Genomic DNA, 15,904 nt, shown 5'->3' on the forward strand with positions numbered 1-15,904 from the left:
AACTAGGATTCAACAGCTGGAAGATTGCTAACATTATACATCAGTAGCAATATTTCTAAAATATCCGGAATCAACTGCGGATCTTATATTCAAATTCTAAAATTTTATTTTGATAATTCGTATGTGGCCTTGAAGGCGATTTTCCATTCCTTCAGTGAAAAGTTCATCATAAATTTCTGCTTCTGCTAGACATGGAGCAAGTTTCTGCTGCTACTGTTGTTGTTGTTGTTGTTGTTGTTTAACGCCACGCACGGCAATATTTCAGCTACATGACGGCGGTATTGTTGAGCCTTTTATTCAAGATATACCCGCCGGCTAACCCCAAGTGCCACACATTGTACCTATTATGTGTGGGAATCGAGCCGGATCTTTCGCGTGTCGAGCGAACCCTTTAACCATTCATTGTAATGACGGCTACCGACCCGCCGGCCTCTCCTCTATAAACACGCCAGTATACATCACTAACCCGACGGGTATAAGTGCATAGTTACTCTAACTCTATCGATTGAACAAGTAGCGTAAATACCTTTATTACCTACGAGGGCGAAATTATCGGGGTTCATATTTTTCATACGATGCCCTGGGGCAAAATATCACTTTGTCATGGTGACATGACGTCATGAACAATGCTATGACGTCACGTTTCTTCTATGACGTTGCGTCCTACAAGCGGCGACGGCGGGTAGCCAGCCTGTGTTTGAAAGTAGATTTGGGTATATTTTCCTCAATTTTACGACTTCGGTAATAAATAGAATATTATATTCGTGCCCATGTAATACTATGTTTACGACACTCGTGCCTAACATCGGTATATCCCTCGCTCTCGCTCGGGAAATACCAACGTTTAGGCACTCGTGTCGTAAACATTATATGACATGGGCAATCTCATAATATCCTCTATATAATATCCTTGTGGCGACGTTGAAGGGATCTACATGAACACTTCGAGTTACAAAGGTTAGATACATCCGCAAAGTGCTTATGAAAGGAGCACACAGAGACACAAATTCCTTCAACGGTGTTTGTCTGAACGCCACTGCTTTTAATGGAGGGTAGCGGTACAAGCGTTCGCTCGTCACGCCGAAGACCCGGGGACAATGTGTGAAGCCCATTTCTGGTATCTCCCGCCGTGATGTTGCTGGAATATTGCTAAAAGCGGCGTGAAGCCCATTTCTGGTGTCCCCCGCCGTGATATTGCTGGAATATTGCGGCGTAAAACTATACTCACTAAAAAGCGGCGTAAAACCATACTGACTCACTCACTTTGATGGAGACACACTTTACACTAGAGTCAGTCGAGGAACGAGGATCTATTCACTGGGTGATAAGGAAACATAAACCTGATACAATGCTGTACTTCCTTGTCGCTGCCCTGTGCGAACAATACAGCAATACAACATTATCGCACGAAACAACCAAAAGGTTGCTTGTAACTGGTTTGTAACCACGCACATTGCAATCAAATCCCATAATCACTGTTATCACAATAAAATAATTCACTTCCTTGATTTGTTTGAGTTAAGTACTGGCATGCTTCCAGTCGAAAAAAAATCACTTCTTATGAAATTCAGTGGTTTTACCGGGACAGCAAGACAGCAAGTGTACACAGATCAGCTATACTAACACTCGTGTAAGTCAGTTGATGTGGACATAAAACTGAATGCATTAATCATATCAATAAAGGCTGGTTTAAATGTCAGGTATTCCAATATATTCTTTATCTCGAAATGACTACACAAACATTTTATTTCCTTAATCAGAACACTTTTATCTCGAAAACCGGAACATATGATAAAACTATATCGAAATAGGAAAAACATCGGGTATCATTGTCACAGATGCATCGTATCTGGACATTCCTCCACATCTGGGCCCTGTTCCTCAAAGCGATCGTAGAGCTAAGATGATCGTAACTCCCATACTTTAACATAGACTTAAGGCAGTCGTAGCGCTACGATCGCTTTGAGGAACGGGGCACTGTACAATAAAAAGTTTTGGAAGCTACTCGAGTCCTTGGATGCTGTAACCCTGATAAAGCCATTTCTAGCAAGCTGTTCCGTGAAAGGAAATTGAAATCAACTAACACAACACATAGGCATAAGCTATTTACACTGATAGCTTCTCTTTGTGAAATACATGACTGCAGTGAAAGAAATGTTAGGCAAGTATATATGAAACAGGTATTGTTTGTGAAACGTGTTGTTATTATATACATGGGTAATGAATACCTGATGTTGCATGAGTTAATATGGGCCTTAATGTCTTAAGATGGAGGCGCCAATAACAGCCTTCAATGTCTTGGCAAAAGTGTAATCATATCATCATCATAATCATAAAAATATACATGTAGGTCTCAACGTGAGTATCCACGTTACAACAAATGGAAGTGTCCCTTACAATCGTTTCTTCTTCTCTCTTTTGAGAATTCAGGTTTTCGAGCTATGCCACATCTCCCTCCTACGAAAATCGTTCTTGCGCTGTTTTTGAAGAACGCTTGCCGTGACATAGCCAGCAATTATTTGCAATGGGCACTTTTAGACAATTAGGTCAAAGTCACCAATATTAACAACTAGGATACGACCTTGCAGGGAGGCGCTCAGCCAAGTGACATGAGTATCGAACCCTTTCCCATCCTCATAGACTCGCACGGCCTCAGCGACATCCTGATGCCCACGATAAGCTGAGACTAACGCTGTGGTCGAAACTATAGCAGGAATTGACGGGATGACGTTTCTGTCTTCTAGATCCCTTTGCATCATCAACACAAATGAGTCCACCAGTTCCAGAAATGATTCAGCTCAATAACCTATTTACTGTTATTCAATCCACATTCTATTCCTCGTTTCTCAAAGCTTGACTGAGATGTTCCCAAAACGTAGTGTCACTCCCTATATGCGGGTACTCGATGTAGGTGTTGTTCTGAATGTGATACAACAACTCGGGGGGCACGTCTCTGGTCGGTACATCTTCATACATCACAATGACCAAAACATCTCTCCCAGTAGAGATCCCTTCCATATTGGCCATGTTCACTTCATACATGCACCATTTGCTCCTCACGAAGTCCTTTGACAACACTATCACAGCCCGGCGACTCTTCTGAATGGCGTCAATGATGTTCTCCGCAATGGGATTCCCAGGCAGGAAGTCCCTATGATGGACGTTCAGTCTTATGCCCTCCGCTTCCAATTTTGGCATCATCACCGTCAAAACAAACTCTCTGTTTTCGTCAGCATAGGATATAAAGCCGTCATAATCAAACGACTGTCTAGATTCTGGCAATTTCATCACTCGTAACTTTGCAACGTAGTAAAGATATCGGAGCTTCCATCTGTTGCGGTAAATCATTGAAAAGCATATCAGACTAAAAACGAAACACGTTGCGAACAAAATCCACACCAACTTTCCAACTTCTTGGCTGCATGAAACTCTAAAATTTTCGATAAGCACATACGGGTTCTTCATATGAATGTTACGGTCTTCATTATTATAACATGTATAGTTTTCAAAGTTTAAGATCCCAACTTTTGAAATTTCCAGCCATTTAAGAAATTCAATTTGCGCGCACTTACACAAAAGGGGATTGCCAGTCAAATTGATGCTGATGTTCATCATAGGCCGAGCTGCCAACATGTCTAGTTGATGTCTTAGGCCCTTATATATGTACCAGATTTGATTGTATGAAAAATCTATGTACTGCAATTTTTTATTACATGTTAAATTTAATTCTATCTCTGGGAGAGCATTGTGGGATAAATCTAATTCTTTGAGATTATGCAGGCCTTGAAATATGTTGTATGGTAAATGATGGAGGAACTGCTTCGATAGGTCGAGATACTCAAGATTCTTCAAACTGCCAAATATTTGACCTTTCTTGTCACACGTGATGCATCTATCGAGGGAATTGCCTGAAAGATTTAAGTGTTCTAATGATGTCAAATACTCAAAAAAATGATAAGACACATTACTGGCTACGTTCTGTGCCAGGTTCAAAACTTTCAAATGATTCAAACCAATTATTGGCCCCTGCCAGTCGACCATGACGTTGAACGAAAGGTCAAGATGTTCTAGCTTGTTTTCGCCAAAATGGACCTCGGAAAGCGTTATAGATGATTCAGCATTGGCATAACTTACATACGTTAAGTTGGGTGGAATATGAAGAGGTCTTGTTTTGTTGGATGTCAATATATTTGATCTCAAAGGCATTTCAAAGGTTTCTTGAGGAAATGACCACATATTTTCTTCTGCAGCACAACTCTCGCTATGGCTACAGTGGTAATATTCAACAGTTGACAGGTCATCAGCAACGGGTATGATTTGTGACAGGTCTCGCACAGTTCCTCCCAGTTTAATATGCGTCAGGCCGGTCAGGTTTGAGAGGGAGAGTACGTATTGGGCAAATGCAAAGTTATTCCTGCGAACAGTCACATTTTGCAATGTTTTTGGAAGAAGCTCCAGAGTCTGTCCTCCAAAACTAACTATGCTGTTTCTATCTGCTTCAATTGTTTTCAGGGACGTATTCTCAAGATTCCTCAAATGACGATCAAGCACCACCACACAGAGTTTATGGCGAGAAACAATGTTGTTGATATACAGTTCTGTTATGGCTGAGGTTCCAAGACCCTCCGTTGCATTTTCCAATCCATCAAATCCGAGTTGCCAATTCCCTGTGAGATTCAGCGTTGTAATGTTCTGTAGACGCGAGAGCGAACCGGGTTCTATTGACCGTAACCCGCAGCAGGACATATCCAGATGAACTAGGGACGTTAGATTCGAAAATGCCTCCAAAGATATACTTTGTACATTATTATGAGATATGTTTAAGTGTTTCAGCCTTGGAAGGTCACTGAAAGCCACGCCCACTTCTTGTCCGAGCTGGTTGTGGGACAGATCCAGAATTGTCAGATTGGGTAACTTTTGGAAATATGTTTCTGGGAATGATTTAATGAAGTTGAATGTTAGATTTAAGACACATGTTGAGTTTGGTAAATTCTGTGGGAGCTGCACCTCACTCAAATTTCTGTTGGAGCAGTCGACGTGGCAGCAGTGGTTCAACCATGTCTTCGTGCAGGGAGCAGGTTTTGAACCGTTAGTTCCAAGTGATGACGGTGTGCTTAAAATGCAGTTTAAACCCAGGATTAAAGTAGTGAAGAAGGTTGACATACGCATTTTTCTTTCCTGAAAGTAGATTGGAATAGCACATATTATATGAACGCTGCCATGTACATATTATAATCATTACTATCATTCTCCCTGAAAGTTGCCAGTTAATACAACGGGAATCTTCGTGGCCTATAACCTCCCTTCTTACAGTTTAGCTTCCTTCACACATTGTATCTTTGTGGAGAATCGAAACCGGTCTTCCGTGTGACGAGCGAACCCTTAAACCACAAGGCTACCCCACCGCCCTAGAAAAAGATGTGAAATACCGATTTCTCACTGTGAGTGGGTAGGAATTTACACACATCCTTTAAATATTCCAGCCATAACAGGATTTGGGAGCACCAGAAGTATATTGGTCCCAATGTTGCCAAGAGTACTGCGTTAGAGACACAAAGTTGTCATTTCGCTCCCATTCTCCTTACAGTGTAGCATGGGCCATGTCGACTACTGTGTGAGTGAATATGGTTTTATGGCGCATTTAGCTATATTCCAGTATTATCAGGGGACATCAGACTCTCGACAGGCGCATCATTGTGTGACGTAGACGAATGACGTGTTCATGGCGTGAAAACTATTGAACTATTGAAAACACGGTGCAGGTATGCACGGGACCAGGTTAAACTTGTTCAGTGGTTCAAAGGAAAACCAACAAGGTCAGGTACCATTAACTTTGTATATTCTGGTGAAGGGTACAGCAGGGGCATGCATCACATGGATGCCGCCATATTGGTTCTCTACCAAAAAGTTGGAATGATACAAAATGTAGGTGGAAACGGAATTGGCATGCAAAAACGAAACAGGATTCATAGATAAAGTGAATGACCGTCATGGACGTTGTCCTGAGTTTGTGCCTGAGGAGCACAGAGAGGTCTGTTGCTGTTGGACAGCTGAGTACCTCCAACAGCAGAACATAGCCACCTTACTATGGTCAGCACTCAGTCAAGACCTGTCACACATGTCTGGAATATCCATAGGCGGCGCGTACGTCACCGTCAACAATCACTGACCAGTCACAGCTAACGTGGCAATGTCCTGCAGGAACAACGGGTTGGAATGAACCAAGTTGACGTTGGACGTTTGATCAGGACTCTGCCACGTCGAAGGCGGGATGTTTTGAGAATAGAGGCGGATTCACGCGGGTTTGACCTTTCGTGGTAAATGACGTAATGTACAGAATAATGACGTAATGCACAGAATTTATATCATCTACCTTATCTATCTTTGGTCATCTGACCTTCAACGACTAACATGTTCCCGTTACACTGTTAAACTGTTTATCTCATTAGCGATATAAAATATCAACAGTTGTGACGAACATACTCATTCAAATTAATTCGCGAAAAACAGGTGCCAAAACTTAGGTTGGTGATCTTGTAAAAAAAAAAAAAAAAGTATATGAAATCGTGAAATATTGAATTACCATGAATCATTAAAATTACCATTAGTGTTAACAAAATTGCATCAATGTATGTTTGTACCTCGTTGACAAATGATGTCTTCAAATGACGAGAAATCGATCTATCGACCTTACGTTGTATTTAATACAGGGTTTGAATAATATTCCACCATCAGTGTTACCCTGAACAGATTGTAAGCCCAAGTGACCAATCAAATAACAGCTGGAACAAATGCGGCCTTATATCCTTATTTGGAATTCGGGGCCGTATGCTGTGTTAGTTTTGGTTGTAGTTCATTATAATATTGACGCCCATTCGTTCCTTACAAATGCTTCCTGGAATGGACTATATTATGCAAGTTTCGGCAACAGGAACAAGGATAGAGTTAATAGACTTCCTGATCACGTTGAAAACAAAGGACAACCCAGTGAATCAATGACACTTGACTGTTCGAAATATCTATGTGTCAACAAAGAGTGTCAACATCTTTATCAGCAACAGGTTCGCCGGTCAGAATTTACTCGTCTTTGTGCGAGAATATGATATACCTTGCACATTTCGCATGTTTGTATGTATTTATCAATGTTCCATGCAATTAGGGGCGGTGGGGTAGCCTAGTGGTTAGAGCGTTCGCTCGTCACACCGAATTACACCGGTTCGATTTTCCACAGGGTTACAATGTGTGATCCAATAAACCGAAAAATCGATATAAGTGCAAACTTGGAAAGTATATACTTTCCTAATTTATAGAAAGATTTAACATACGTGATTTGATTACTGATCACAGATCATCGGAAATATATAAAAACAGACCCAACAAAAGCAGTAGGTTTGCAAAGAGAAATGAATATAATATTTTCGTTCCGTTTCTATTTCAACATTTTACTGTCCCTGTCTTTGCACGCGGCGAGGCTTGCACGAACCGAATCAGCTGCTGTAATGTTAAACGTTACCGTGCGAGTTGAAATCTTAACATTAACTCCCCGCTAGCTGCCGGAATAACATAGGATGCAGTGTGGAAGTTGTGCCCAATGGATATATTCGAATGAACGAGATAATAACTGTCTTTAAGTTACTCCATAAACAGCGTAGCTAACGATTTGCATAAGATACGATGTACATCACTGCAAGAGCGATACGAGATAACGCCACGGGGCCTTATCAATGCTATAATTTATTATTAAAAACTCTTGATGATAATGGTAAGACCAGTTGTAACTTGGTTTCAAATGTTAGATCTTTGCTGTTTACTTGTGGGTATTCTTTTGTTTGGATTGCGCAAGACTGTGATGAGGAGTTATTTCTATTTTCATTAAAACATAGATTACAAGATATGTATTATCAAACATGGCACAATAGTATTTCATCCTCATCCTTTTTTATGTCATTATAATTCGATTAAGTCAACTATAGAACCAGGGAAATATTTAACATCATTAGAAAATAATGATTTGATAAGAGCCATGTGTAAATTTAGACTTTCCCTACACAATTTTAATGTCAATTTATCCAGAAGGTATAAACACGACGATTTTGATCTAATTATAAATGCAGTTGCAACATTGTTAAAATGTATATTCATTGCTAGATAACTATTCAATTTGTGCTCACGTCACATTATAAATACATTATATATTAACTGTAAAATGGGCCATAAGGCCGTATATTACTGAATAAAGTGTCTGTCTGTCTGTCTGTCTGTCTGTCTGTCTGTCTCGGGCTGTAGGCTTCTTCAAATAATCAGTCTATGCTAATACTGCCCAGTACTACATTCACACACAATATGGACATAGTACATTTTTCGAAAGTAGGTATATTTCCCATAAACATTAGAATTTCATATTATAAAATCAAATTAAGTTTCATTCAGGAACGTGTAAGAGTAGCATGCTTGCAGGTATAATGGCGCTTACTTCATTTGCAAGTTCATAGCTTTATATGGCGCTACCCATTTGAAACAAACTAATCAAATATTTCTCAAAATAAAAAACCTGCGGTGTTAATCAGCAGCTTACCTGGAGTTCGAAACACGTCTATCAGCCGGGTAGAGAGGGCAGCGTCTGCACAGGCAACTGTTATCTATTCCCACGAGGAGACCGCTTTTCGTTTCCTTCTTTGCGGAAACAGTCAAATGAAGGATGTCGCAGTGATACTCTGCTGGTGAAGTTTCAATACAGCTTCATATTTCCGCATTGAATACAACCTACTTTCAAATAGCAGATTGCATCGCACATATATTTACTGTGTTGTGAAACAAATCTATTTCTAAATGTTTTTCTTTATTTGCAAGTATCTGAATCTCAGAAAGTCTACACTGTAGTCGTATTTACAGCTAACAGGTGACAATTTATTCCAGGAAACCCAAAAGTGCAGAAACTCTTCGCACTGTGTCAAAGAATTTGACAATATTCAAAATGCAGATATCATGAATGTTTGCCCAAGAATAAAAAAATAAAAAAATTGTTGTTGCGAAAACTAAACTACTGTCGTAGGCACTTTGATGGGGTATGGGGTTTATCGGGAAATATAGACATGTTTGTATATTCTCTGAGTTAAGTTAAAGTTGTGTCATGTGTACTGGGAATGTCAGGAGACACAAACTTTTTGGAAAAACCTGCAAATTTGGCTTAACAATTTATACCCTCATCCACTGCTATTATCAAAACATATGGTTTGGTTTGGTACTCTACATCATAATATATTACTAAATCACATCATCATTGCAGCAAAAAGACACATTTACGTATGCAGTATTAAAAATACGCATCCAAACATAGCTCTATTTATAAAAAATTTGAAAGAAATATTCTTTGTGGAAAACCATATTTGCAAAAGAAATAATAAAATAGAAGATTTCAATCATAAATGGGGTCTTCTCTTCCAAGTACTTTGATGAATTTAAAATGTACCCAATTTACCTGAGGTCATATTTCTCTTTTATTGACTTATATATGTGTATTAACATGATATTGACATAGTACCTGTACATCATCCATCTGTCTGTACACCACTGTTCTACATATGACATTGTAATCATGGGAACCAATAAAAACAAATATAAAAAAATTAAAAAAAACCCTGTGCTGTGCCGTCTCCATCCTTTCTCGCACACCCGGCTGTCCCTTACTCTGCACTCCTCCCTCGTAACAAATAGTGAACTGTGTCGATATTTTAATGATAGTTTGTTAAACAACTTCTTTATTTTTAGGACATAAATTCTGCAAACACCTCTTAAAAAAAAAAAAAAAAAAAAAGAGTTAAAGTTGTGTTATCTAAATCTAACTCACAGTGCTGACACTATACATGAAACATCAACAGCTTATTATCATGACCATCAGTACAGCCATGTACAGGTCAGCTGCCTGCGTGTAATTAACCCTAATTAACCTTAGATTATGGCCGGTTGGCCACGGAAGTTTAACATCGTGGATGAGGTGCATGCTGGATACTGCAGGTTGACCATACATGTGTCGTAATACGATACAGGGCAGCCTGACAGTCAGTAGTATATAGACAATGAATTCTTAATGTAACGGGACTTGACCCTCGGACAGCGGCTAGGCAGGTGGGCGGACGATCGCCTCTGTGATGCTGCCTGGCCGTTGCTGCACTATCATGTAATTTGCATATTTAGCTGCCGAATAAAGTGTTGTGGACCCACTATAACAGCCCGGGATACTACTTCGAGCCAGACCCAGGACCGCCCAAGATCGGGAAGACCAAGATTCATGACATTGGTGCGAAGACCGCTGCATCCGTCACAGATTCATGATGGCAACGTCAGACGGACAGTCCTTGGACGATTTGGTATGGCTGGTATACGAGCCTACCGTACCTTCCGTGGAATGGCATTGACCCGTCTACACCGTCGACGCAGACTGCAATGGACACGATCTGTACGTCGGTGACCGCGACATTACTGGGAGAGAGTGCTCTTTACAGATGAAAGTCGGTTGTCTGTTCAGAAACGGCAGAATTCGAGTTTTTCGACATAGAGGAGAGCGAATGGCGCCAAACTGCAGTCAAGAAATTCATCCGCTCGATGGGGCGTAATGGTATGGGGTGCCATTTGTGGCCGAACAACAAGACGGGTTATCATCCGAGGAAATCTGAATGCCAAGCGATACAGGGATGAAGTGGTGAGACCTTTTGTAATGCCCTTTATTCTCACGCCGAAGACCCGGGTTCGATTCCCTGCATGGATACAATGTTATCAGCCGATTTCTGGAGTCCCCCGCCATGATGTAGCTGGAATGTTGCTAAAAGCGGCGTAAACTCACTCATCCCATATAGAGAACATGGTGTCTAGGGTTATTCCTGAAACATATGCACACTACTCTCTGTTCAGCACCATGAATGCCAATATACTCATCGATGGTGCGAATATATTCACATTGACCAGAACTACAAATGCATTGACAGGCACCAAATTGCATGCTTATGTTCACATTTACAATTATTGCGAATAGTTTTTACAAGATCATTGCTGCAAATATTTACACTCATACTATCAATTCAAATCAGTCGTTGTAAGTAAACTTGGGCTCAGTATTATTCGTTACACTGCTACACTGCGTCTAACAAACCCTAGTTGAAGGTCGTGTCAGCTAAGGAAATGTTTCAATAGGCACAAAAGAAACGCATCATGAAAAAACAATTATATGTAGTATTGATATTCATATCTGGATCAATAAACCAGTGATTGATGTAATGAACAACATCTCACGACGTCATCAACCAAGTGAGCATGGTCACCCGATCCACGTAGTCGCCGCCGGCAATGAGACACAGGTGCTTGTGTTACACCCAGTATGTGCAACTGCCATTTACAGTGTTTTGGCGGACAGGGTTACCTCAGGTGGTAATTCAGTAGCAACCGCTTGACAAACAGGTGCTCCTGTTTGCGAACAGGGATGAGATGCAATAGTGCATGTCATAGTCACACATCCTGTGCAAACTGTGACTGAACTGAACAGTGATGTGATTCAGATACTCTATATATGCAGATAACACTGCTGGAGCTCGGTATGAATTTTGTGACACTGCTTGGAGTCCTTATACAGTGTCTGGGTTGGGTATCAGTGTTCACCTGCGGCATGACATCATGCGTTAGAACGATTACAGATGTATTGGTCAGCACGCACGCACGCACGCACGCACGCACGCACCCACGCGCGCACCCACGCAGAAATTACACTGCCTCCTGGTGCAACGTTTGCCATAATAGATATACATTTATCAATATAAAGAGAGGAAGCTAGTCACCATGGTAACGTTTTGTGACGCACTATCAAGGATGAGAGTGAGTGACACTGCACTTTCTAAAGGACATCCTGCAAGTTCGTGAGTCAGTGCGTCCGTCCATGCGTGCGTGTGTATGTGTGGTCAACGATTTCCCCTCAATACTACGTACGTGAGTGGCTTCACACATTGTCTAAGTTTTTAACACGTGTGCACACGCGTGTGTGCGCTTGTGTGTACGCAAGCATGGACCACTACCATATGTTACACAGTAATAATGTCCGAGTTATTTTTCTCCTTGCACTCTAAAAGAATGTGCCAGTACCCACTTCGGATTCGATTTCCAGATCGGAGTTAAATGTGGAATGCCTGTGCGGAGCAGAGTCCTAATTGGGTTTGTAATCCGACCTAGAACATTTACAGTTAGTGTTATTAAATTATTACTGTAAAACCTCTACAATCCGGACCTAGTTAAACCGAAACCTCTCCTTCCAGGTGGCAGGGAACTTCTATGTGTACTCATTAGAAGAACACAGAAAGAACACCTTTCCTACTCAACCTACAAGGTACAAGTTGGGTTGCATGACCTACTGAAGACCGTGAAGGTCTGGGTCAGAATGAACCTTCAGTAACCCATGCTTGTCGTAAGAGGCGACTAACGGGATCCGGTTGTCAGGCTCGCTGACTTGATTGACACATGTCATCGGTTCCCAGTTGCGCAGATCGATGCTCATGCTGATGATCACTGGATCGACTGGTCCAGACTCGATTATTTACAGACCGCCGCCATATAGGTGGAATATTACTGAGAGAAGCGTAAAACTAAACTCACTCACTCACTCACTCTTTCTTTAAACGTGTCACGGTCGGCCTGCCACAATTCGCTGTGTGCTGGGTTACGTCCCTTGGACGTAAACAACCCAGAATGATCAAAGGTTCAAATGTCAACTTGTTTTGGATTCTGTTGCAAGGCTTCTCACAGATGTACCCGTGCTCTTGGGTTTCATAAAAAGTGTATAATACCGGAAATACTTGTTTCACGAGGTCGGCTGGACATCATGTTACAGTTTGATCAGTGCGCTATTTTGAGTGAGTGAGTGAGTTGGGTTCTACGCCGCTTTTGGCAATATTCCAGCAATATCACGGCAAGGGACACCAGGAATGGGCCTCACCATTGTGCCTGTGTGGGGAATCGAACCCGGGCCTTCGGCGTGACGAGCGAACACTTTAACCACTAGGCTACCCCACCGCCCCTCTCACTGAGGTATCAATAAGTTGGATTACAATAAAATAATACATCTGAATGAGAGAAGGAAAGAGTGTAATTTAATACCTCAGTAAGCATCATTTGATCACAGGGGCAGGTATATAATTGCGTCACACATACACACTCACTCACGCACGCACGCAGTGTGTAGCTGTGAAAATACTACCGAACCATTCGAAATAATGAAAATTATATTTTATTGAGATGTCACTCGCCGTTCAACGATAATTACGTCGTGTTTAGAAACAAGTAACAAAACTACAACCACAGATTAATGGATTAAAAAACAGCAAACGCCAAATATTGATCAGGTGTCCCGCTGTATGTATTGCAAGTACGTAACTGCCATGTATCACATGCAGTTAAACACCCACGACTCCCCACACCACGACTTGGCTGGGTCTCGGTAGAAGAAATGTCCAAACACCCGCACAGCCTTGTAGTAAAAGGCCGCCATGGTTCGACATTGCAGGTCACTGCAGCTCTTGTCCATGTTCCTTTTGAAACGCCTGTCGCAGTCTTCTTTTGACCTTTCATATCTTGACCCCTATAAGGAAAGACGTATATGCATCCTTATGAAAAGGAAGTAAACACAATGTGATAATGTGTGAACACCCACGCTCAAGGATGTACTATATTACATGCAACATGTGTCTAACAGTGTCTAACAGTGTCTAACAGTGTCAGGTTAACGTAAGCAAAGGTATACCATGATAAAATCAGTGCTGATCTAAATGCATGATGTTCTCACAAATCTTCACGGCCTACTAGTGTTTTACTGTTAGTTCCTTATCTTTAAGTGGGGCGGTGGGGTAGCTTAGTGGTTAAAGCATTCGCTCGTCACGCCGAAGACCCGGGGTCGATTCCCCACACAGGTACAATGTGTGAAGCCCATTTCTGGTGTCCCCGCCGTGATATTGCTGGAATATCGCTAAAAGCGGCGTACAGCAAAATTCACTCACTCACTCACTTTAAGTAGACATTACCCAGTAATATTTATTTAGAAGAAGTTTGTTTGTTTGTTTGTTTGTTTGTTGTTTAACGCTACACTCAGAAAATATTCCAGTCATTTGGCGGCGGTCTGTAAAGAATCGAGTCTGGACCAGACAATCAAGTGATTAATAGCATGAGCATCAATCTATGCAATTGGGATAGCGAGCCTGACGACCCGATCCCATTCGTCTCCTCTTTCGACAAGCATGGATTACTGAAGACCAATTCTAACCCGGACCTTCACGGGTCTACATGAAGACATTCACCGTATAAACTCCTCCATTACGAAAGTGTAGAATTTGCCATAGTGTGGGATTTAACTCAGTACGTCAACCAGAAGTGTACATAACAAAGCAGTGTTAAACCAAACTCCCTCACTCACTCATAACTGAGAATACAGATGTAAATGTACACAACCAAGCTGCTGGGGTATAGAGATGTTAACGCAACGTGTAAATCTGAAAGGAAGAACTGTTCAATGTCTAACGTGTCTAAACAACACGATACAGTGATGCGATATTGTCATGAATATTCTTGGAAAATTAATTATATTTACGAGTAAAAAATTGTTGTAAGTTGCGTTTAAATAGAAATATTTAGGTTCATAATTCGGATAATAAAATATCTAGTTTAGCAGAAAACACTGTTCTTCCTACATGACGTTGATACTATGTAATGAAATACTGAAGTTACGTTAATCCTTTCACTCCTGCATTGACAAATCATTCGTAACTTCTTCCTTCTGCCAAGTCAAGCAATATTTACATGTACTTACACACGCATAGCATACATCGTGTCTGTTGCAGTAAGGTCTGAACGTAGACTGGTAGGGTACCCACTTGAACAACGTCGTACAGCCGTTGACGTCACCGCCAACACATATGTCGCCACTGGAGACGCATCCAACAAAGGCAATACACACCAATACGATCGCTAGGTTACCCATACTGGAAAACAATACATTACTGCAATTGAAGACAGTTCATCTATGTATTGAGTGAGTGAGTGAGTTAAGGTTTACTCCGCACTCAGCAATATTCCAGCTATATGGCGGCGGCCTTGAAATAATCGAGTCCAGTGATCAACAATATGAGCATGGGCGGATCCAGGAATTTTGAGGAGGGGGCTTTCCTCTGCCAACGCCCCTGAATGCGGTCTTAAGTCTTTTGGATCCGCCCATGATGAGAATCTTTCGCCACGACTGGGATTAACCAAGTCCTCAAAAGAACCTGGCAAGTGTGTAAGGTCAATATATCATACGTTTTTCTAAAAGATACCCCAAAAAAAAACAAAAACAACAACACAAACAAAAAACAACAACAAAAAGCCAAAAACAAAACAAAAAAAAAACCAAACCAACCAACCAACCAACCAACCAACAAATCAAACCAAAACAAACCAACAACAAAAATACAAAACAAAAACACAAAAACCCACCCAGACAGCAATCAAAAATGTTTTTTTAAACCTGTTATTACGAGCACCTAAATACCTACCTTCCCACCACGTTATGTAGCACACAGATGAAGAATGTCACGTGCAGTAATACTTCCTTGTGAAATATTTCCGTAACATTCTATCCACGAATATAATGAGCAGGAAGAGAAAGTATAAATATACCCAGATGACCCATGATCATGCATGTGTCATTGCGTGCTGTAGTTTGTGATGTACATCAAGTTAGTACCAGAGTGGTAACATTGATATACATGTATTCTGTTTCACTGGTACTCTAACACACCTGGGGCACGGGTCTCTAGAGTTGTGTCCCTTGGGAACACCAGGAAGTTATTATAGTTAGTTGGAATCTCGATTCGGCCCGATGATATATGTAAGCTGGAAT

At 41.2% G+C, this 15,904-nt stretch overlaps 2 protein-coding genes across 2 annotated transcripts; both read right to left on the minus strand.

The window, feature by feature from the left end:
• Positions 1 to 1,980: 1,980 nt before the first annotated feature.
• LOC124282674 (toll-like receptor 4) lies at positions 1,981 to 8,660 on the minus strand. Its single transcript, XM_046718703.1, has 2 exons — positions 8,576 to 8,660; positions 1,981 to 5,178 (listed from the first exon to the last, which is right to left on the minus strand). Exon 2 carries the CDS (start codon positions 5,167 to 5,169, stop codon positions 2,833 to 2,835), a length of 2,337 nt encoding a protein of 778 aa, XP_046574659.1. The 5' UTR covers positions 5,170 to 5,178; positions 8,576 to 8,660; the 3' UTR covers positions 1,981 to 2,832.
• Positions 8,661 to 13,248: 4,588 nt separating this feature from the next.
• LOC124283153 (conodipine-P3-like) lies at positions 13,249 to 15,664 on the minus strand. The gene is made up of 3 exons (XM_046719184.1): positions 15,558 to 15,664; positions 14,837 to 15,008; positions 13,249 to 13,615 (listed from the first exon to the last, which is right to left on the minus strand). The coding sequence occupies exons 2-3, from the start codon at positions 15,005 to 15,007 to the stop codon at positions 13,421 to 13,423; spliced, it is 366 nt and encodes a 121-aa protein (XP_046575140.1). The 5' UTR covers position 15,008; positions 15,558 to 15,664; the 3' UTR covers positions 13,249 to 13,420.
• Between the last annotated feature and the right edge of the window lie 240 nt (positions 15,665 to 15,904).

The sequence above is a fragment of the Haliotis rubra genome, unplaced genomic scaffold (assembly GCF_003918875.1).
Source record: "Haliotis rubra isolate DU_JTF1 unplaced genomic scaffold, ASM391887v1 Scf109, whole genome shotgun sequence".
Lineage (NCBI taxonomy): Eukaryota > Metazoa > Mollusca > Gastropoda > Lepetellida > Haliotidae > Haliotis > Haliotis rubra.